Raw genomic sequence first — 21,690 nt, 5'->3', positions numbered from 1 at the left:
CACAACTGCTAGACAATGTAAGAATATATTCGAAGCCTTTGGCCGATAATTTAGACAAGAAAGAAGTGTTTTACAAGATTCAACAGTTTCAATAAATGTTCCTTCTAGGGATATCTGAAAATAAAGTATGTCAAAATATGGCCTTAGAAAAACAGCAGATCACTATACAAGATAGCCTTTTGATGTTTTAGAAACTCCGATGAAAATGTATTTTTATTTTCTTGGAGACTTCCGTATTACCCCCCTACTTGCACCTTGAATCAAGATTTATTTTTGTAGCACAGAAAGTAGTTGAAAGAACAACAAGAAACACTATAATGGAAAAAACACAATAATGGAGAAAACATTAACCAGGAGCAATGATGCATACCATATTGTTGATAACTATTAGCACCACTATGTCTACAATTCCTTACTCTTACAACCATAAGTGGTGTCTATATTGCTACTTATCAAGCTAGGGACTGACTTATAAGGAATGGCAGCATTAACCAAACATGGAAATCACATTTAATGCTAAAGCTATAATCATATTTCAATCCTAGAATGTTTTTTAACAATATTTTTTCATTCAAGAAAAAGGACAAAATGTGTCAAGTTGCCTTTGCTCTTGTCATCATTTTTGTCAATGTTTCTTTCTCCCAGAATGTTGAAGGTGAGGGGAAGAGGTGAGAGAAACTCCATGAGATACTCTGTAGTAACCATATCTCTTAATATAGGTTGGAAATATTAAATTAAAAAATGCTTGCAAACTAGAACTATAGAGGAGGCATCTACATATGAAAAGGAGTGAAAGCATCTGTATAGAGTTGCAGACATCTTACCTAGAAACTGCAGTACACTACTGAAACCACTGTAAATCCAATCAAATATAAAGGACATGTCCAAATCTTGCAGGTTCTAGAAAAAGAAAAGAAGATATACAAATCAAATTACACTGAAATGTCATGCAGACTTTATAAGGAAGAGAATATAACTAAATGCATACAACTAAATAACTAAATAACTAAGGAAGAGAATATAACTAAATACAAATACATACAAATCTATCAGGTTAGCTATTCTCTTGTGAAATCATCACAATTGATTGGACTATGCTAGAGGAGAAAAACACTATTTTTGTACAACATAAAAAATAACAGCCATGTCTTAAAATACCACATAATTAGCCCTCTGTATCCATCAGAGTTTAAAGGAATATTTTAGGGATAGCAGGTCCCTCACACACCATGGAAAGATGCTGTGAAAACTCACAGCCTGTTCTTCTGATGGTATCTTGTGTTGCGGTGGGTGAGAAGTCTGCTTATGGACACTATCTTCTTGTGTCAACAGAATAATCTGAGAATATGCCATTCACACATTCACAAAGCAAGCAAAAATAAGTATTTCAGGATGGCATGATCATGTTCATTTTGGGTGGAACACTTCAAGTTCCTAACAATGTGCCTTCAGTTTCATGGAAGGTATAAGAAAAGACATGCTATGTTTAAAATGATAATGTTACACAATCTATATTTAAAAGAGGTGTGTGTGTGTGTGTGTGTGTGTGTGTGTGTGTGTGGAGGGGGAATCATTAACATTTCACATCACCTGAGGAGAAGCCCTCTGGGGTGATCTTTCACTAGCATCGGAAAAGGCACCAAAATGTTCAATGCAGCAATGTGTCAACTAGCTAAGAGCCAACACATTTCCTCTTCTTCCCTTCTACTACTTAGTGTGACATCAAAGCAAAGACATTGCCAAATAGCTAATTTTAACTGGCTACAGAGTGCAACAAGGCATGACTAGCTATATAATCTATCACTGGCTGAGAGCACGCCAAACAGGGATCAACTTTAAAAGGTGGTTTTGAAGCAAAGGAGGAGTAAATGGTGGTGTTCAGGGAAAACCTCCATACACCACTTTCCCACCACACAAAGCCAAACATATCCACCAAGAAAATTCATTGCACTACTAAGAGCTAAACAACACAGTGTATCATTATCTAATTAAGTCTGGAATGGCCACCTTTAAAAGGCATGTCCTTTAAGCAAACTAAGATAGTATCTCTCCTTTGGAGGAGCAGGTTTTATTTGTTGTTGTCCAGAAATCCTACAGGTCACAGATTCTTATCCCCTGGTCTGCACAGGAGGAGGACCAGAAGCACAGCTTTCTCTTCCTTCTTGGAAAATGCCCGCACAAAGAGCAAAACAGTTTCCAAGACGCACTGAACAAGTCATGCTCATTGGCACAAAGAGGAGGATGAACAGATCCCGAAAGCACTGCCAATTTTCATAATGACCCATATAATTAATTAATTAATGGTTAATGAATTAATCAATCATTAAGAAGCTGCTGCTAGAGGAATCAAAACTAGTTTGCTGTCATCAACAACAAATCTTTGAAAAATGTAATAAATTCAAGGACTTGAGTACAACCTTGAAAAGTATGTGTCATCGCCATCACCTTGCCATTATCCTGTCTCCAGCCGGTTAAAATATTTTGTCTTTGTGACTTGCTTGGATGGAGTGGTGGGGTGGGGAGACTTCCTGCTTTGGCTACAAGCTATATATGCTTGGAATGAAGATTGTAACACCACCAGGTTATTCTGGTGATTCTTCTGAATATCTATTGGTCATTTTTTTTTTTACTCCAGTCCCCTTAGATACAGGGGGTATTTTCTAGGATGAAGGACAAAGTCCTGCAGCTTCCTGAAGGGTGCGTAGATGTGGCCAAGATCTCAGAGGAGTCTCTAACTGCTATAATAGTCTCATCTCTGTGAAAAGGTAACATTTATTTAAAGCTGGATAAGAAAAACCTGAAACACTTCTACATCTGTGTGCCTTCCAAGTCATTTTCAACTTATGGCAACCCTGAGGCAAACTCATCACAGGGTTTCTTGGAAAGATGAGTTCACAGGTGGTTGCCTTTGCCCTCCTGAGAGGCTGACAGAGTGTGAAGGATTCTCTGGCCAAATTTGAACAGTTGTAGTCCAGCACTCAAAACCCTAAACCATGTAACATGGTATTTTGCAACACAGAGATGGTCAATAGTTTTCTGACATGGCATATCACCACTACAACCCCTTATTTTCACTTTTTAGGATTGAAGCTCTCAGTGTGGTGATATTTGAGAAAACAGTTGGTGCTAACTTAGTGTTTTGGCTTATGAACGTCTCTTGAACGCACAGAGTCTCTTTAAGACTAACTAAAACACAGGGATATCGGACTTGTATTTTCAACATTGTTTGCACGTGTGCAGTGCTTTTAAATCCCACAAAACAATTTACAGAGATATGGGTCACAGCTTTTCACTCCTGGTAATGCCACATACACTACGGTTCTGGAGCCAAAGGGCATTACAGCAGACATCAAGTGGCAGCCAGAAATAGTCCCCTTCTGTTGACCTCTCCTTGCCTGCCCCATAATGTGCAGCTCAACTTCATGTAATGTCATTGTATCATGCACTGCCCCTCTCCTCTTCACACCTGCCAGTAGCAGCCAGTGGTGCGAAACAGGTGGTGAGGATGAGTAGCCGACAAGTTGTTCACAAAGAAGCAGCGATATTAAGAAATCAGTAGGAAACATGCAGACTGTTTTCAGCAATCAACTCACATTCTCCAAAATGTGTTGCTTAGACTGAAGTTGGCAGAAAATTCCGTTTCAGCCTGTTGGACTCTGGCTGAATTCAAAGACACTGTTGTGTTAATCTGCAATATCAGTATGCAAAAGGATCTTGTAGCACTGACAGAATGAAGTTGGGAGCATAAACTACCATAGACTAAGGGTGCATTACCTTAGTTAATGCAGATTGGTTGAATGTTGTGGGACTGTGGCATTTGTAGTTTTATGAGGCCTTTAGCCTTCTCTACCAGAAAGCACTGGTGACTAACCAAACCACAACTCCCAGGATTCCACAGCATTGGGCCATGGCAATTAAAGGAGTGTATTAAATCTACAGTATAAATAGGCCCTACGTCTGCTTACCTCTCTGGCAGGTTACACTTGTTTTAAGCCAACACAGACTTGCACGTATGTTCTGCATAAGTTATTAGCTACCAGTATACTGTGATGCCAGTTGTCTCATAAATATTCATGATCTGAATACACGGCCGGCTTGAACAAAAACAATGAAGGACCTATTTACAATGCTTCCCTTCCAATTCACCAGAAAGCAAATCATCATTATTGCTAGAACCATCATCTGTGATCTGGGAAGCACCTCCAGCCTGGAATAACGTTTCATCTAGAATGCTACCAAGCAATCAGGGCAGACCTCAAAGATGAAACACAACCTACATCTTAAAATATAGCCTATCTAACAAGAGAGAAGATATGTCCTTTTCTACGCTTCACAGAATCTTACTGCTAGAAGGAGCTGCAAGAGCCCCTGTGCAGAAATGCTCAGCTATGGCACTCCTTACAGATATCCATTCAGTTCCTGTTTAAATACCTCCAAAGGAGGAAAATCCCATCTTTTCCTCCCAAGGCAGTCTATTCCAAAGTTGAATGTTAAAAAAGTTCTTCCTAATGGTAAAACCAAATTTCTTCAAATTTGAATCAATTGCTTCTTGTTCTAATTTCTTGAGCAGCAGAAATCAAGCTCACTCCATACTTCAGAGACTATTATTCATTGAACAAAAAGTGAAGAAACTTTAGATGTTAGCATTAAAATTGGTGCTATTAACTTTGTCCTCTTCTTTACAGAAAGACTAACATTTGACCCTGTATCTAGTAAGAAGTACAATCCACTGATTTGAGTAGGATTTCCTTGGGAGTATGCTTTGTAGGATGAAGCTATTAAAGTCTAGGTTATCCTGTGAAATTGATTAGAGATCAGCTGTGTGATGAAAGAACACCTTAAGAACAGAACACACTCATCACATGAACTCTATGTTACACAATACCTTGTAAAAACTGACACACGTCTGAAGAGCAAAGGTCAAGAACAAGCAAACACAGCAATATATGCACGTCATCTGATTTATTTATTGCCTGAACAAAATACCAACTAGGAAAAGCTTTCAGGAGGCTTAGGAAAACCTACCTACTCAAGTAACATACAAATCAGCACAAGAGTGAGATGCAAAATAAGTGCTCGGATTTCAGCAGTGCAAATACTGAGCTGGAAAGATCTTTCTAGGTTAAGCAGGCTCCAAGGGAAAAACAGAAAGCTCTCAGGATTCTGTGTATTTATATGTGTTTGTGTATCTATATTTATATGTATACATATACAGTAGAGTCTCACTTATCCAACATAAATGGGCCGGCAGAACGTTGGATAAGTGAATATGTTGGATAATAAGGAGGCATTAGGGAAAAGCCTATTAAACATCAAATTAGGTTAGGATTTTACAAATGAAGCACCAAAACATCATGTTAGACAACAAATTTGGCAGAAAAAGTAGTTCAATATGCAATAATGCTATGTAGTAATTACTGTATTTTCGAATTTAGCACCAAAATATTACGATATATTGAAAACATTGACTACAAAAATGCGTTGGATAATCCAGAACGTTGGATAAGCGAGTGTTGGATAAGTGAGACTCTACTGTATATAGATATACACACACACGTAATTAGAAAGCAGCATATTATACAGGATTTATAGACAGCATGGAGTGAGGAATAGCTGATGAAATGCTCATCAGAAAAATGGTACAATGATCCAATCCTCATTCCAATGTCTAAACTGTACTTTCATTGTTAAGTGGAATGAATATACCTATTCAACATTTTTGATACGTAACCATACTGAAAAATTTCTGGTTTCTTCTTTCCTAATGAGGGCGAGGAACCCTTTACTTTCTAAATCGGGAGTGGCCCTCCATTCGTTGTTGACTAAAATTCTCACCATTGCCTATTGCTGGCTTGGGCTGCTGGGAGGTATAATAAAAATTTTTTTATTTATATCCGGCTTTATCTCTTCCGAAGGAGACTCAAAGCAGCTACTATCCCATTTATGCTAGTCTTCTGGGAAATCTGCTACCTGAAGACCAGCTTTCCTAAGTACAGAGGGGCTGCTTACCAGCAATTTGGGTGCCAAGCAATAAACTGGCTGTAGAACTTTTGAACACAAAATGATGTTGTTTTCTACGATGAAGGGGCTATTCGTATCGGTGAAATCATGGATCTTCAAGGAATTCAAGGTAATTTAGGAACAAGGTATGTGTTTTTCCTATGGCACAGCTGAGACACAATTTATAAAACTAAAAGGATTTCACTCAAGAAAAATACCAAATACCTGTGCTGAAGCTTACTGGAGTAAAAACTCCAGTAAGAGATAACATACAACTTAACTGACCTTTAATCGTTGTACTTTGATTTTCACTGTTTCCAGATCCACAGTCCCCTAGAAACAGCCTAGCAGATGAAAGTTTAAAGTCTACTATGTGACTCTGCAAAACTCTCATCAGCTTTATTTAACTTAGGCTTTACTGAATCAAAGCACTTCCAAGAATTGCTTGTACTTTCTGAATTTTCCTAGGTGTCATAACTCCATTCCTTATTAAATTCCATTCACAAGAAAGACAGAAACATATACTGATATGTGTCAGAAGAGAAATATCCAACTACGTCACATATATGAAGATTTCTCCAAGATGTTCCAATTTTTTTTTTTAAAAAAGATGTTCCATTGGTCCAAACAGATGGTCACCAAAATGAACTCCCATAAACTGTAATGTTCTATGACCATCTGACTTCACAATACTATATAACACAGACATCTTCACATAATTCCTGTAACCAAATGCCAATACATACTGGTTCAAAAATCAAAATGTCTCTATTTTCATGGAGATATAAAAGAGGGGATCCCCAAACCAGAGATAAAGAATAAGCAAGGGACTATGTCACATATTTTCTCTCCACAGTCCTCCCATGTGCAACATGAATTCCAGTGCCATTAACTGGGAACAAGAGAACCAAAACATAGCTATAAAGCCAAGCAGGGTTCCCTTATCAACCTTGACCTGAAATTAAGGATGAAGTTAGTTTTTAGTTAGCATCCTGACTAACAATGAGTGCAGTTCATGTTAATGCAGACATTCCTGGTTAAGTGTTGGAAGCTGATAACCTATTGAACAGTAAGAAAGGCTTCTGCAGCTTACATAGAGAACTATTCCTGCTTAATAAAATTTTGCAGCCAAGCCAACCCCCCGCCCAATAATCTAGAAATACAGCGTACCTTTATGGTACATTGGAATTCCTGGGCCAGAAATATTATTGTTAGAGGAGAACATAACAAGAATGAGAAGGGATAGATAACAGTATTGTAAAAAATAAAAACTGCTAGTGAAGCTATGGCAAAAATATCTAATAAACTAGCTATGCCCGGCCACACGTTGCTGTGGCATTGTCTGGTGGTGTTGGTGAGAACTTGTTGAGGTAGTGATGGTATTGAATGTCTGTTGTATGGTTGTCTTTATGTTTAGTATGCATTTGGTTGTTTGTGTACTGTGAAAGTGGTGAGGGTAGAGGGGGTCTATGTCCCTGTGTAGTATTGTATAGTATTTATACGTTGTCCATGTGTTGGGAATGCTTGGATTGTGTCCTGCTGCATAGTAGAAAGGATTGGGCTGGATGGCCCTTAGGGGTCTCTCCAAACTCTTGTGCCTGTCCCCTGGGCTGAGTCGGTTGCTAGGAGACCAAGTGGGTGGAACTTATCCTTCTAACTGGCAGCAATTGGATAAAAACAATTATTCCTCTCCCTCTAATTAGGACTTTATTTTTCTTTTCTTTTTGTTGTATCAACCTAGAGCCGTGGATGATAGGTAGTGTTGTCAAATTTCGAGGTTGGGGGGCCTATAGTTTTGTTGTTTTGTGGGTCGCCGTGATGCCATCACTCTTTTATATATATAGATAACCAAAAAATGTTGGCTTTTGTATTATCTGTGCTATAACACAAACAAGATATCATAGTTCTTAGTCACTACTTCCCAGATCAGTAATAAACCACCTTCAACACAGTTCTGCAGTTTGAGAAGGTAAAGGTAAAGTTAAAGGTTTTCCCTGACATTAATTCTAGTCATGTCCGACTCTGGGGGTTGGTGCTCATCTCCATTTCTAAGCAAAAGAGCTGGCGTTGTCCATAGACACCTCCAAGGTCATGTGGCCAGCATGACTGCATGGAGCGCCGTTACCTTCCCGCCGGAGCGGTACCTATCTACTCACATTTGCATGTTTTCGAACTGCTAGGTTGGCAGAAGCTGGGGTTAACAATGGGAGCTCACCCCACTCCCCGGATTTGAACTGCAAACCTTTCCGTCAGCAAGTTCAGCAGCTCAGCGGTTTAACCCTCTGCACCATCAGGGGCTCCTACAGTTTGAGTACCTATTACAAATTACCAGTAATGAAAATTGCTATTTCATAAAGACCTTTAAGAAGTATTGTGGGCTGGGGTGGTTATGGGTTCCAATTCTACTTATGGAAACTTTCAAGGTTTAGAGAAAACTCACAGTTTCTTTTAAAATGTAATAGTTGCAGCCTTAATCTCATCACCTATTTGCCTTCACACTTGCAGATTAATCTCCATTCTTACAGCCTTGACATCACAATAGAATTTGTCATCTCCTGATAACCTACCACCTGGGGCTTCAAAGCATGAAAATAGACTGCATGTTGCTCAAAGAAACTATTTTGATTTATTGCAGTAGGCTATGAACTCGAAATCTACCCACATGAAGAAATATCAATTAGCTGTTGTGAATATAGGCCAGCCTGGGTGGCTATGAATATATGCACATTTTTAAGCAAGACCGAATTTTGTTTCTGGCAGAAAGGAACCTAAGAATATTCAATTATCAGCTGGATCTATAGAAAACTGGTGGAACAGTGAATTTATTTGGTGTCAAAAGCATTGCATAATAAATAAGTTTAAAAGTGATAAAATAAAGGAATCACAAACAGCTAAATAGTTTTGGACCAAAAGCGGGCAACAGCAATCACATTGTCCGTAGCTTTAAACAACTCCTCCTCCGTGCATGAGGCAGGGCATTGTGGGCAAGCATACATATGAGGAGTTGTTTGTTCAGCTCCACAGTCACACAAGGTGGACGATTCCTCCAAGGAGTCCCATCTTGCCAGGTTGTCTTTTGATCTGCCCACTCCGCTTCTCAGTCTATTTAGGGACTTCCAAGTTGCCCATTCTTGGTTTGCCCCTGGAGGAAGACCCTCATGGGGAGCCATCCAATTAGAATTGCCTGGTTTAGCTGCCCAGAGGGACACCCTTTCTGTTGCTGGGGGGACATCAAGAGGAGTAGTGGTTCTCATGAAGCCCTTCCTTGATTTGAGTCTGGTGGGAGGAGGCTGATAGTCATGCAGTGGATGGCTTTCACAATGTTCAACAGTGAAAGGAGATTAATACAGCCTAGGGAAAGGTATGTATTTCAAGACCTGCTAAAATTATAGTTCTCTGAACTCATATCAATTCCACCAGTATCTCTTAGCTTCTTAAAATCACTTTTGGAAACTGGTCAGTGCTGGATGATTTAGGTTCTCCATTAGAAAAAACATACCAAAGGTCTCAAGATGGTTATGTACTAATTCAACCTCTGGCATTCACTCAGTAGCTTTGAGTGACCTGAGATTCACGGCACTTTGGAAGTGATGTTGCAATTGCTTGCCTAACTTGGTTAACAGCCATGGGTGGATCCCCATCAGCATCACCCTGACCTTTAGACACAGAGACATGCCTACCTTCCATTGTGTAAGAAGCGCCACTCAGTGAAGGGCTGGCTGCCTTAGTAAAAACGAACAAAGACATAAGCTTGGTGCGATTTATTGTGAACACCTCAAAAACATGTACAAATAACCAACTTCAGAACAGTTTGTATATGGGGATATGTTTCTGAATTTATTGTGGAAACTGAAAACTGTGGCTAATAATGAAACCTACCAAAATGAATGACTACCCACAGAAGTTTCTATAGCATTGCTTTAGAAGACCTAGCAAATTCGTAGAGTAGAAATCTTTCTAGAGATGTTGTAGTGCTCCAGGGCAACTCTGTGGTAACTTCTGGCAGAAGCATACCACCAAACAGCCTAGAAGACCTGGAACATTCCTAAGGACAACATATTTCTCAAATGTGGGTAGGTGAAACTGCAGGTATCTATCCTGTGGGTAGGAGAGACACACTATATGCATAGCAAATGGAACATTATAACTGTAATATAATTATAATTCCTATAATAAAGCTTCTGGAAAAGAGGACTAAGACTACAGTGTTTGTTTTATGATAAGGCAGTGATGGAGCTCAAGACACTTAAAAAGTCAACATCATAAAGTATACTAACTTTTTTTTTAATCAAGTTGAATTTCATATTTTGTTGCTGATGTATTAGACTTTCACTTAGTGTAGCCCCTTTAAAAGGAAAGTGTTAAAAGTATCTGTCATGATATTCATCATCAGATTCTTGAAAGTTGGGACATCAAAGTGAAACTTCCCTGACTTGGCAGTATTTCAGTAGTTGGGGAATTCCTAAGTGCTAAAGTACCTACCTTCCCAAGGCAATACGTCTCTTAAAAGCACTAATCCACATCATCCGTAAAATCCCTCAAAAAGAATTTACAAACTTAAATGCAGGCATTCACTGCATTCTGGAGACTTCTTAAATACTATTATATTCATTTCATAAGTATTAATTTTTAGCTGCCAAACTTGTTTATGCATTTTTGTTAGTATTTCCTCATTTCTGCTTTTCCACACAAAGTATTTAAGATCCCATTAAATGTACATTTGTGAGCGTGTGTATTTGTGCCTTCAAGTGACCTGTCAACTTATGGTAACCTCAAGGATTTCCTAGGAGCTTCCTAGGGATATTCAGTGATGCTTTTGCAGGTCTTCCCTCTGAAATATAGCCTATAGCACTTGGTATTTGTTGGCAGTCTCCCATCCAAGTACTAAGGAGGGCTGACCCTGCTTATTTTCCAAAATTCACATGGGATCTGGTGCCCTTAGAGCAGTGGTTCTCAACCTTTCTAGTGCCGTGACCCCTTAATACAATTCTTCACGTTGTGGTGACCCCCAACCATAAAATTATTGGGTTGCTGTGAGTTTTCCGGGCTCTATGGCCATGTTCTAGACGCATTCTCTCCTAGAAATAAAATTATTTTTGTTGCTATTTCATAACTGTAATTTTGCTACTGTTGTGAATCGTAATGTAAATATCTGATATGCAGGATGTATTTTCATGGTTACAAACTGAACATAATTAAAGCATAGTGATTAATTACAAAAACAATATTTTTGGGGGAGCATGGATAACAGATGATAGGATTTGCAGTACCTTCAACCGATTCTGCTCTGACTTCCACAGACCACTAAAAATGAGCTAGGCTTTTAATGCCTAGACCCCAAGACATATGAAAACACTGTACACTGATTTTCTAAATACTCTGGCTTAGAGTATTTAGAAAATCAGTATACAGTATTTTCTTGTCTTGGGGTCTAGGCATTAAAAGCCTAGCTCATTTTAGCTCTTTATATTCATAATACTTGTTCATTCTGAATGTATTAACGGGGAAACAATGACTGCCATAATGAGGTTTTGTATTCACATGCATTAAGGTAGAATCCACATCTCCACTGCACCATTAAATATAATAGTGGGGTGAATCCCTTGCTATAGTGAGCGCAAGCACAGTCAGGACTTATTCTTATTAGGCACTCATGAACAGGCATACTCTCTTTTTAAGAAAGAGCAGAATGACAGATCTTGTTCCAAAAGGTTGCTATTCCAACATTTAAACATTAGGCCTGAGAACATTATAAATTCATGCTTCAGCAACTTGGGAGATTTTCAGTACCAACTGTAAGGAAATAATTTATACTGCTGGCTTGATTATAAACATACTTATTAGAATAAAAGATCTTTTAAACTTAGCATAACCGACTTCCTGGTGTAATAGAGTACAGTCCTATTATAACCCAAACCTGTCCCCACTGGTTTCAGATATCTCTACAAGTAACAATGCTAATAAGAGAACAATAAACAACATTATTTGCTTAAGAATGTAAGTACTGTTACTTAAGAGAAATGATTCCCCCCCCCCCCCAAGTGTCTACTGAATTCTTCTATATGTCATGTTGGACAACAGAAATCATGAAGTGCATGTTCTCTCTTGTGCTTACCCAAAATGTCTAAATATACAACAACACTATGTATAAAAATGCAGAACGGGTAAATAAACAAAGAAATGCAAAGTGGCTAAATGTACATCTGCCCCACCACCTACCATTAGCCAGTGGGGCTAATTAATAATGAACAATGTCCCACCTATACAGGTTATAGTATCTGTAGTGAGTCTATAGACTGAGATTCATGATTTCTATGTCGCAGTCACCTCAGACTTATGGTGACCCCATGAATGAGAGACTGCCAGGTCACCCTTTCCTCAACTGCCCTGTTCAGGTCTTACAGACTGAGGAATGGTGCCTTCCTTGACTGACTCTATCCATCTGGAATCTGGTCTTTCTCTTTTCCTACAACCTAATAATTATCAACTAGGAAGTTGCCATTAGACATTTGAAATACATTGGGAGCATTCTGCTTGCAATGAGAATGTGACGTGTATGTTTTGCCAGTTTAGTCCAGAGGCTGAATACTTGGCACAAGCAGATGCATGTTCAAATCCTATCCACTCTCAGGTTACAACTACAGTGTAGAATTGATGTCGTTTGACACCCCTTTAACCGCTATGGTTCAATACTATGGAAATATGGGAGCAGTAATTTTACAACATCCTTAGCCTTCTCTGCCACAGTACTGATGCTTTTCTAAACTATAAATCCCATAGCTAAAGTGCTGACAAACTGCCTTCTTTCTACAGTGTAGATACCCCTTTGTAAAGTAATAGCCACCTACCTTTTAGGAGCGTTGAGAGGATGGGAAAGACAGAATCTGCCGAACACCTAGCTTGTTAAAGGGACTGTAACAGTGACTCACGGTGATAGAATTAATCCCATCTGATATGACAGCAACACAGGTCAACCTGTCACCTAGTTTCACTCCCCTGAAGTACCTCTCAGTAGTGACTCGCCCCAATTACAGCAGGATCAGCTACCTCATCTCTGGTTTCCTTTTGAAAATTAGGACTATCCTTTACTGACATCAACCAGCTAAACAGGACATTCACCTGTGTCAGATATATACATACACACATGCACACAATCGCTATAACAAATCCTGGCGAAACAGGAAGGGATCTGGGGTTAGGATACAAATGGGACTAAATAAAAGTATTGCGAGGGGACAGATGACAGCAGGACAAGGAACAAAATAATGGGGAGAAGGGACCGTTTTGAAAAGGAAAGCAGGTAAATCTCAGGCTGCATCAACAATGTAGAATTAATGCAGTTTGAAACCCACTGATTGTCACGGCACCGCATCCCGGGAGGTATTTAGCCTTCTCTGCCAAGCTACAACTCCCATGATTGTTGTTGAAGGCTTTCATGGCTGTAATCACTGGGCTGCTGTGAGTTTTCTGGGCTGTATGGCCATGTTCCAGAAGCATTTTCTCCTGACGTTTTGCCTGCATCTATGGCAGGCATCCTCAAAGGCAACCTCTGAGCATGCCTGCCATAGATGCGGGTGAAACATCAGGAGAAAATACTTCTGGAACATAGCCACACAGCCCGGACAACTCACAGCAACCCAATTCCTATGATTTCCATATCACTGAGCCATGGAGGCTGAAGTGGTGTCAAGCTGCATTCATTCTGTAGATGCACTCTGGGAAAACAATCACTATAACAAATGCCGGAGAAACAGAAAAGGGAAGAGACCTGGATTTAGGCTGGTAGGAAAATCAAAGTGTGTGTGTGTAGGAGGTGATGACAACAGAAAGAGATAATGAAGGATAGGGGGCTTTTTAATGGAAGATCAAGTAAACCTACAGGGGCAGAGGGTGTAAATGCAGCCACCTTGCTGGAAAGGGAAGAGAACAAGGCTGGATAATGGGGTCACAGGGAGGGATGGCTTAAAAATCGAGGCTGCCTGAAAGTGTGGCTCAGCCAACAGAGCAGACTGGGAGGGATACATACAGAGACTCAAGGCCAAAGGAAAAGGCCGGCGGAAGGAAGGAAAGAAGGGAGGCCCCGGAGGCCCGGTCTCACTCACCTGCCGCCAAGCACTATCCGCTCCACCCGGCACCGACACAGCAGCAGCAGCCCCCAGGCCGCTCCGCGATCCCTCCTCCTCCTCTTTCTCTTCCTCCTCCTCCTCCACTACTGCTCCGCCCCTCCTCCTCCTCCTCCTCTGCTGCAATTTTTAAAAAGACCTGCAAAAGGGCAATTGTTGTCCTTAGCTTCAGAGTGAAGTCTGAGCTGCGGTGACCCCTTCCATTGGGTTTTCTTGGCAAGGCTTATTCAGGAAAAAAAATCGTCCATTGCCTTTCTGTTAGATCAGGCATGGGCCAACTTGGGTCCTCCAGGTGTTTTGGACTTCAACTTCCACAATCCCTAACAGCCTACCGGCTGTTAGGGATTGTGGGAGTTGAAGTCCAAAACACCTGGAGGACCCAAGTTGGCCCATGCCTGTCTTAGGTTGAAAGAGGCTGCCCCAAAGTTATCTACATTGCGGAATGAATGCAATTGGACACCACTTTCACTGCCAGAGCTCCTTGCTACAGTAGAGTCTCACTTATCCAACACTCGCTTATCCAACGTTCTGGATTATTTTTGTAGTCAATGTTTTCATTACATCGTGATATTTTGGTGCTAAATTTGTAAATACGGTAATTACTACATAGAATTACTGCATATTGAATTACTTTTTCTGTCAAATTTGTTGTTAAACATGATGTTTTGGTGTTTAATTTGTAAAATCATAACCTAATTTGATGTGTAATAGGGTTTTCCTTAATCCCTCCTTATTATCCAACATATTTGCTTATCCAACATTCTGCCGGCCCGTTTATGTTGGATAAGTGATACTCTACTGTATATGGTTCCCAACCTTTTCTTGACCAAGGACCATTCTCCAAAAGGGTTACAAATCAGTTTTTGGTCAACTTTAGATTCAGTTTGGTTATTTGGGGTGCTGATTCAGAAAATTGCATTGGATAGACCACATCAGCTGATACAGAACATATGCCACCCAGTAGTCACCATCTGTTCACCTACCAAAATCTGAGCCCCCCTCAGGGTGAGAAAAGCAGGGTATAAATATAGTAATAATAATATTTAATAATCTAGAGCTGATGTAGTCTATCCAATACAATTTTCTGAATCATCATCCCAAATAACCCCAGGAATAGGCCTAAAAAATGAAGACACCAAGGCGCCCCCACTTCCAGATGCCACATGGAATGGCACTGCTAAGGGAAGGGAGAAACAGCAGTCAGGAGGCTTGTTGTCGCCCCTTTCATGGGTAGTCAGACTCTCCCCTTCCAACATCCCAGTTGCCTCGGCATTATAAGTGGGTTTCGCGAGACCAGTCGCTCTCGTTGCAACGATGTAGTAACAGTGAGGCCAAGGTCCATATTTTAGCTCTTGTAGATCCATGGACCACAAGTTGGGAACCACTGCTATAGAATCATGGGATCTGTAGTTTGGTGAGACAGCAGCAATCTTTGGCAGAGAAGGCTAAACGTCTTTTAAAAATACAACAACCCAGGATCCCATGGCATTGAGCCACGGCAGTTCAAGTGGTGTCGAACTACATCAGTCCTACAGTGTAGATCAGGCATGGGCAAACTTAGGCCCTTCAGGTGTTCTGGACTTCAACTCCCAAAATTTGTAACAGCCTACCGGCCGAAGTTTACCCATGTCTGGTGTAGATGCAACCTGAGAAGAAGGTTGTCCATTGCTTTTCTCTTAGACTGAAAGAGCATGGCATGTCCCAAGATCACTCAGGGTGTATTTGTACTGTAGAAGTAATGTAGTTTGACACTGCATTAAATGCTGTAGCTTAATGCTATGGAATTCGGGGAGCTGTACTTCGGTGAAACACCAGTACTCTTTGAGCAATGCCACTTAAAATTGGTGCCAAACTGCATTCTTACAACGTTGATGCACCCTTGTTGATTTTCCATGGTTGAGCAGCTTCAGAAGGAAGTGAAAGCAAAACCCCTCTGAACAAATCCTGCCAAAGCCCTATGACAGGTTCGCTTTAGGGTTGTCATCAGTCAAAAAGAAGACACACAACAAATTCTCTGTTAATTCTTACATTTACCACTTTCTGGTCCCAATTGCCAGGATGTTACATCTGAAGAATCACACTATGGATTTTGTGATGTGAGAATGGTTATGCGAATATCTTTTGATGGGCGAGCAGAGCTTCCAGATGTCATTTTGTTTTTATACATGTACTGAAAAGCAGCTTTTACATATCTCCAGTTATACATTTTTATTTTGGGAAACTGAAGAGTGGTGCATTGGTTTAAGTCAGTGGTTCCCAAACTTATTTGGCCTACCACCCCCTTTCCAGAAAAAATATTACTCAGCGCCCCCTGGAAATTAATGTTTTTAAAATTTTAATAGCAATTAAACAGAAATATATATGTATTAATGTATTTACCTTTTTCATAAAATATAGTAAAGAAAGGTGTAAATTGGAAACATTGATGTTTGAAATTATGAAACTATTTTTTGAACTCAGAATAGAAAGGTAATACAAAAAAAGTTAAAACATTCTAATGCACCTGTGGCCATAACCCCCCCCCCCCCCCCCGGATCGCTGCAGCGCCCACCAGGAGGCGGTAGCGCCCACTTTGGGAATCACTGGTTTAAGTGTTGGGCTATGACTCTGGAGCCCAGCGTTTGAATTTGTTCTCAGATTTGAAAAACCACTGGGTGATCTTGAGCAAGTAACGTTATCTCGGCCTCAGAGGAAGGCAAACCCACTCTAAACAAATCTTGAAAAGAAAAGAAAAACAGTAATAGATTCACATTAGCATCATCTTAAATCAGAAAAAACTGAGGCACACAACAGCAAAGGACTGGTAGAACTTCTGGGAGTTGTTTTGCAGTTTCTTCTGTGCTTTTTCTATAGTAAACAAAAGTTGTTTGCCATTATATGTGCACATTGTGATCCATCCTGAGTCCCCTTTGGGGTGAGAAGGGCAGAATATAAATACTGTGAATATAAATACTGTAAATAATAAATAAATTGGTCTGAAAGAAAGATGTTGACAAGCAGAACAAAAGTTGCTGATGTTGTTTCTGTCCATCCTGTCAACTATGTCAACTTCCTGTTGTGTGCTGCTTTCAGAATAATGCTCTTCAACTATTTTTTATCTTATAAGCTATCTAAAATTTAACATTGTTAATGTGAGAGTCATCAAACTGTAAGAGCGAGAGCAATTCACGCTGTCACATGCTCAGTGCACATACATTAATTTCTGCTCAAGTTGGAAACCAAAACCTAGAGGAATCTAAATTTTCAGAAAAGTAAAAATACCAGTCTTATTTTTACAAGTTTTTTTTTAAATAGGAGGAATGTTTGTTCCAAGAAATGTATTTTTGGTGATTTATTCTAGCAGAGCAAAGGCTTTGGTTTTCAGAAAGTGCTGGTTTTATTCCATACTTTTTCAGATGACTTGTGCTAGTGGAACATGCCTACAAACAAGATTCTGGTGTGGCAGAAATTGAATGGAACACTTCTGGGGAACTTTGACCCACCAGAGTGCTTCCACTTTGAAACACTGGTGTGGCATAATCTGGTGGTGTCTTTCTCCAAATGTCTTGCATTTTGGCAAACTCTGAATAAAAGTGTGACTCAAAACACACATGAACATACCCACAAAAACTGGTTTCAGAGAAAACAAGAACGATTCACTAACAGATTCATCCTTTGTGCTTCTGCTCTATTTGGGTGCGTCTCCTAACTCAAAAAAAGATGAGTCCAGAGATGCATACAAATGCTCTATAGGCAGATCTTTTGAAGGAAGATTATTCTCCTTTGTCTCTGCCCCAAGAAAGCATGATCACAGCAACTGACTCAAATAAAGAATCATAGAGTTGAAGAGACCTTGTAGGTCCAACCCCCTGCCAAGAAGCAAGAAAATCATATTCAAAGCACCCCCGACAAATGGCCACCCAGCCTCTGTTAGAAGCCTCCACCACACTCAGGGGCAGAGAGTTCCACTGCTGAACAGCTCTCACAGTGAAGAAGTTCTTCCTGATGTTCAGGTGGAATCTCCTTTCCTGTAGTTTGAAGCCATTGTTCTGTGTCCTAGTCTCCAGGGCAGCAGAAAACAAGCTTCCTCCCTATGACTTCCTTCACATATTTATACATGGCTATCATGTCGCCTCTTAGTCTTCTCTTCTGGGTGACTTGTATGACTTGGCATGTTGAAGGCAGAGGAATCTACAGTTCAATTGTAGTTCAGTTATGTGAATATTACACCACAATATTTATCTACTCTATTAAATGGGTCTTACGAGATAACTCTTAAGACACAACCCTAACATCAAGATTTGTTAACTGGGGCCATTTGGAGCCCTGCTGCACTGGCAGATAAGTATGACATGATAGGTGTGCTGGTGAGCCACATCAGATCTGCTATATTACCGCACCACCAATGGAGATATTCACCAGTGAAGATGGGCTGATGAAGTGCTCTTTATCCACATGCTATCATTTCAGTCAGCTATTTATCCTGGTCCAGTGATTTCTGTATAGTACATCCAAGAATATATGCTCCAGCTGTTTGCTCTTGCTTGTGCATGCTATGCATCTCTGTCTACTCTCTACAGGCCTATCCTTCCACAGGTAGATTATGCAACTTGTTTTGGTCTTTCAGGAGTGAATTTCCCTTCCTAGGGATAGATTTCTCTCAGTTGTTTCAACTCCATTCTTAACTATGAGTCGTTTGTAAGTCAGATGTTTGTAACTCAAGAACTGCTTGTATTTCGAAGACAGGCAGGATATAAATTTAAGAATTAAATTGTGTATTTTGCTAGTCTTGTATAATCACATATTTCTCTCGATCCTAAATTTCCCACCGTAATTGCTTAAGGATTTAAGCAATTATGATGCAAAGTTTCAGTATGGTAAGAATAATCTAACTTTGGAGTGAATAGTGGTCAAAATGTAAAAAAAAAGGTCTTTTTAATATCGACTTAGTACTTAGATGTAAATACCAGGGTCTGAGACTTTGTATTCATTCAGGCACTTAAATGAAATAATTTACCACAGGAAATCTTGGGTTACCCCTGAATCTTCTCATTGTGTAATTTTCCTCTTTTAGCATACAGCTCTTCATCTTGTAGAGAGGTTAAGCTAGGATTTGTGGAGAGATTAACCTAGGAAATTATGAACTTGGGTCAAAATTAATAAAATTTGGTATGAATATGCAGCGAGAAAGCCTAAACCAACTGTGGAGGACCAGTGGTTGTACGGTCCAAATCATCTACGCCAGGCATGGGCCAACTTCTGCCCTCCAGGTGTTTTGGACTTCAACTCCCATAATTCCTAACAGCCTATCGGCTGTATTGTCAAAGGCTTTAATGGCCAGAATCACTGGGTTGCTGTGAGTTTTCTGGGCTATATGGCCATGTTCTAGAAGAATTCTCTCCTGACATATCACCCACATCTATGGCAGGCATCTTCAGAGGTTGTGAGGTGTTGGGAACTAAGCAAGTGCGGTTTATATATCTGTGGAATGTTCAGGGTGGGAGAAATAATTCTTATCTGCCTGAGGCAAGTATGAATGTTGCGATTGGCCAGCTTGATTAGCATTGAATAGCCTGGCAGCTTCAAGGCCTGGCTGTTTTCTGCCTGGGGGAATCCTTTGTTGGGAGGTATTAACTGGTCCTGTTTCGTGCCTGAAATTCCCATTTTCGGAGTGTTGCTCTTTATTTACTATCCTGATTTTAGATTTTTAAAAATAATACTGGTAGTTACATTTCATTCATTTTCATGGTTTCCTCCTTTCTGTTGCAATTGTCCACATTCTTGTGGATTTCAATGGCTTCTCTGTGTAGGTGGGTCCCCAGGTGTTTTGGCCTACAACTCCCGGAAATCCCAGCCAGTTTACCAGTTGCTAGGATTTCTGGGAGTTGGGAGGCCAAAATATCTGGGGACCCATAGGTTGACAACCGCTCATAGCATTTGTTAGATTTTCTTAATGGGTCTGTAGATAGTTTGTAGTGTGTGTATATTCATCTTCATTAGCTTCCCTATGTGGCCAGTGGTTCCCTTGATGTATGGTAAGAACACTTTTCCTCTGAGTAGGCCTTTGTCTTTCATGGCCTTGCAGCTCTTCTGATGTCTGTGGTGGAATACTTACTTAGGTGATCCCTTGTAGCTCGAGGATGACGGTCCTCCAAGTGTAGTATCTTGGTGGTGGATGTGTAGGTGGCTGTGAAGACATCAGTTTCCAGATGGAAGGCGGTCCTGGTCAGGGTTGGCTTGATGCGCCTTCCTCTTGGCACGTTTCTCTCTTAAGCCCTCCATTCGTGCCTCTTCGAATTCTGCAGCACTGTTGGTCACAGCTGACCTCAAATTAAGGTAAACGGTAAAGGTTTTCCACTGACGTTAAGTCCAGTCGTGACCGACTCTGGGGGTTGGTGCTCATCTCCATTTCTAAGCCAAAGAGCCAGCGTTGTCCGAAGACACCTCCAAGGTCATGTGGCCGGCATGACTACATGGAGCGCCATTACCTTCCTGCCAGAGTGGTACCTATTTATCTACTCACATTTGCATGTTTTCAAACTGCTAGGTTGGCAGGAGACCTCCAATTAGAGAGCTCAAAAGCCAGGGCTTCCCAGTTCTCAGTGTCTATGCCAGTTTTTAAGGTTGGCTTGTGGTGGAGTATCCATTGGTCTCTAGAGCCCAGTTTAGGTGGTTCAGTTCATCTTGGAGGAGATGGGGTTCACAGATTCTTTCTGCACAGTGTGACAGAGCTTTGATTATGCTTCTTTTTTGACTTGGGTGATGGTCAGAATTGTTAGAGGCTGTTAGGAATTGTGGGAGTTGAAGTCCAAAACAACTGCAGGGAGGGCCCTAGTTGGCCAATGCCTGGTGTAGATTCACCCTTGCCTCGAACACCAGCCTGCCTAGCATGGCGTGTGTTAATGAAGAGCAGCCACAAACGTGGTCCCTTTAAGAGCCCCCGCCCCCTCCCAGGAGGGGATGGACTCTTTCTCTCTAAGCCTCGCTCCGGCTCCCGGAAGTGCCACGTGTACGGAGTGCGCCTGCGCGGCCTGCCCGGGCCTCTTCCGGTGCGAGGGTGAATCCCTCCCCTTCTGGGCTTGGCGCTGGGGCCGCCGGAGCAGTTAGGCTGAGGCAGGCAGCTTCCTAGCCGCGCACCCACCCTCCTGCCGCGGCCATGGCCCAGCCGGGGAGAGCCGCCTACGCGGGGAGCCAGAACGGCGCCGGGCAGCCCCAGCAGCGCCCCTACAGCAACGGTGAGCCCCCAGCCAGTCGGTGGGCCCTCGGTATCCGCTTGGGGTTGGGCTCCAGGACCCCATATTCGTGGATACTTAGGTCCCGTATTATATATAGTGGCATAGGCAAATTGGGTCCTTTATATAAAACGGGTATTTTAAATATGCTCGTACAGTGGGTGGTTGAAGCCATAGATGCCGGAATCCCTGGATACATCGGCCCTGTTGTCACTCAGTCTGGCCTCTAACCCAAGCATGGACCAACTTGGGTCCTCCAGGTGTTTTGGACTTCAACTCCCACCATTCCTCACAGCCTCAGGCCCATTCCTTTTCCCCCTCAGCCGCTTAAAAGGAAAGGGCCTGAGGCTGTGAGG

General features: G+C 41.1%; 2 protein-coding genes across 4 annotated transcripts in view; one reads left to right on the top strand and one right to left on the bottom strand.

The window, feature by feature from the left end:
* The window catches only part of sar1b (secretion associated Ras related GTPase 1B), a 29,182-nt gene extending 14,928 nt beyond the window's left edge, over positions 1 to 14,254 (bottom strand). Inside the window, exons 1-2 of one of the 2 annotated variants that reach the window (XM_003223938.4) lie at positions 14,103 to 14,254; positions 825 to 900 (exon numbers count right to left, since the gene is read on the bottom strand). In XM_003223938.4, the coding sequence (XP_003223986.1) occupies positions 825 to 882 (58 nt within the window). In that variant the 5' untranslated portion in view covers positions 883 to 900; positions 14,103 to 14,254. Of the gene's footprint in view, positions 1 to 824; positions 901 to 12,848; positions 12,987 to 14,102 lie in introns of those variants that run through there. The other variant, XM_008115509.3, reaches the window with a different exon arrangement.
* A 6,882-nt stretch (positions 14,255 to 21,136) lies between these two features.
* The window catches only part of sec24a (SEC24 homolog A, COPII coat complex component), a 41,149-nt gene continuing 40,595 nt past the window's right edge, over positions 21,137 to 21,690 (top strand). For both annotated transcript variants that reach the window (XM_008115511.3, XM_008115510.3), the window contains exon 1: positions 21,137 to 21,337. In XM_008115511.3, the coding sequence (XP_008113718.1) occupies positions 21,259 to 21,337 (79 nt within the window). In that variant the 5' untranslated portion in view covers positions 21,137 to 21,258. The remainder of the gene's footprint in view (positions 21,338 to 21,690) is intronic.

Source organism: Anolis carolinensis, chromosome 2 (genome assembly GCF_035594765.1).
Source record: "Anolis carolinensis isolate JA03-04 chromosome 2, rAnoCar3.1.pri, whole genome shotgun sequence".
Classification (NCBI taxonomy): Eukaryota; Metazoa; Chordata; class Lepidosauria; order Squamata; family Dactyloidae; genus Anolis; species Anolis carolinensis.
This window is presented reverse-complemented; position numbering and strand designations above follow the sequence as displayed.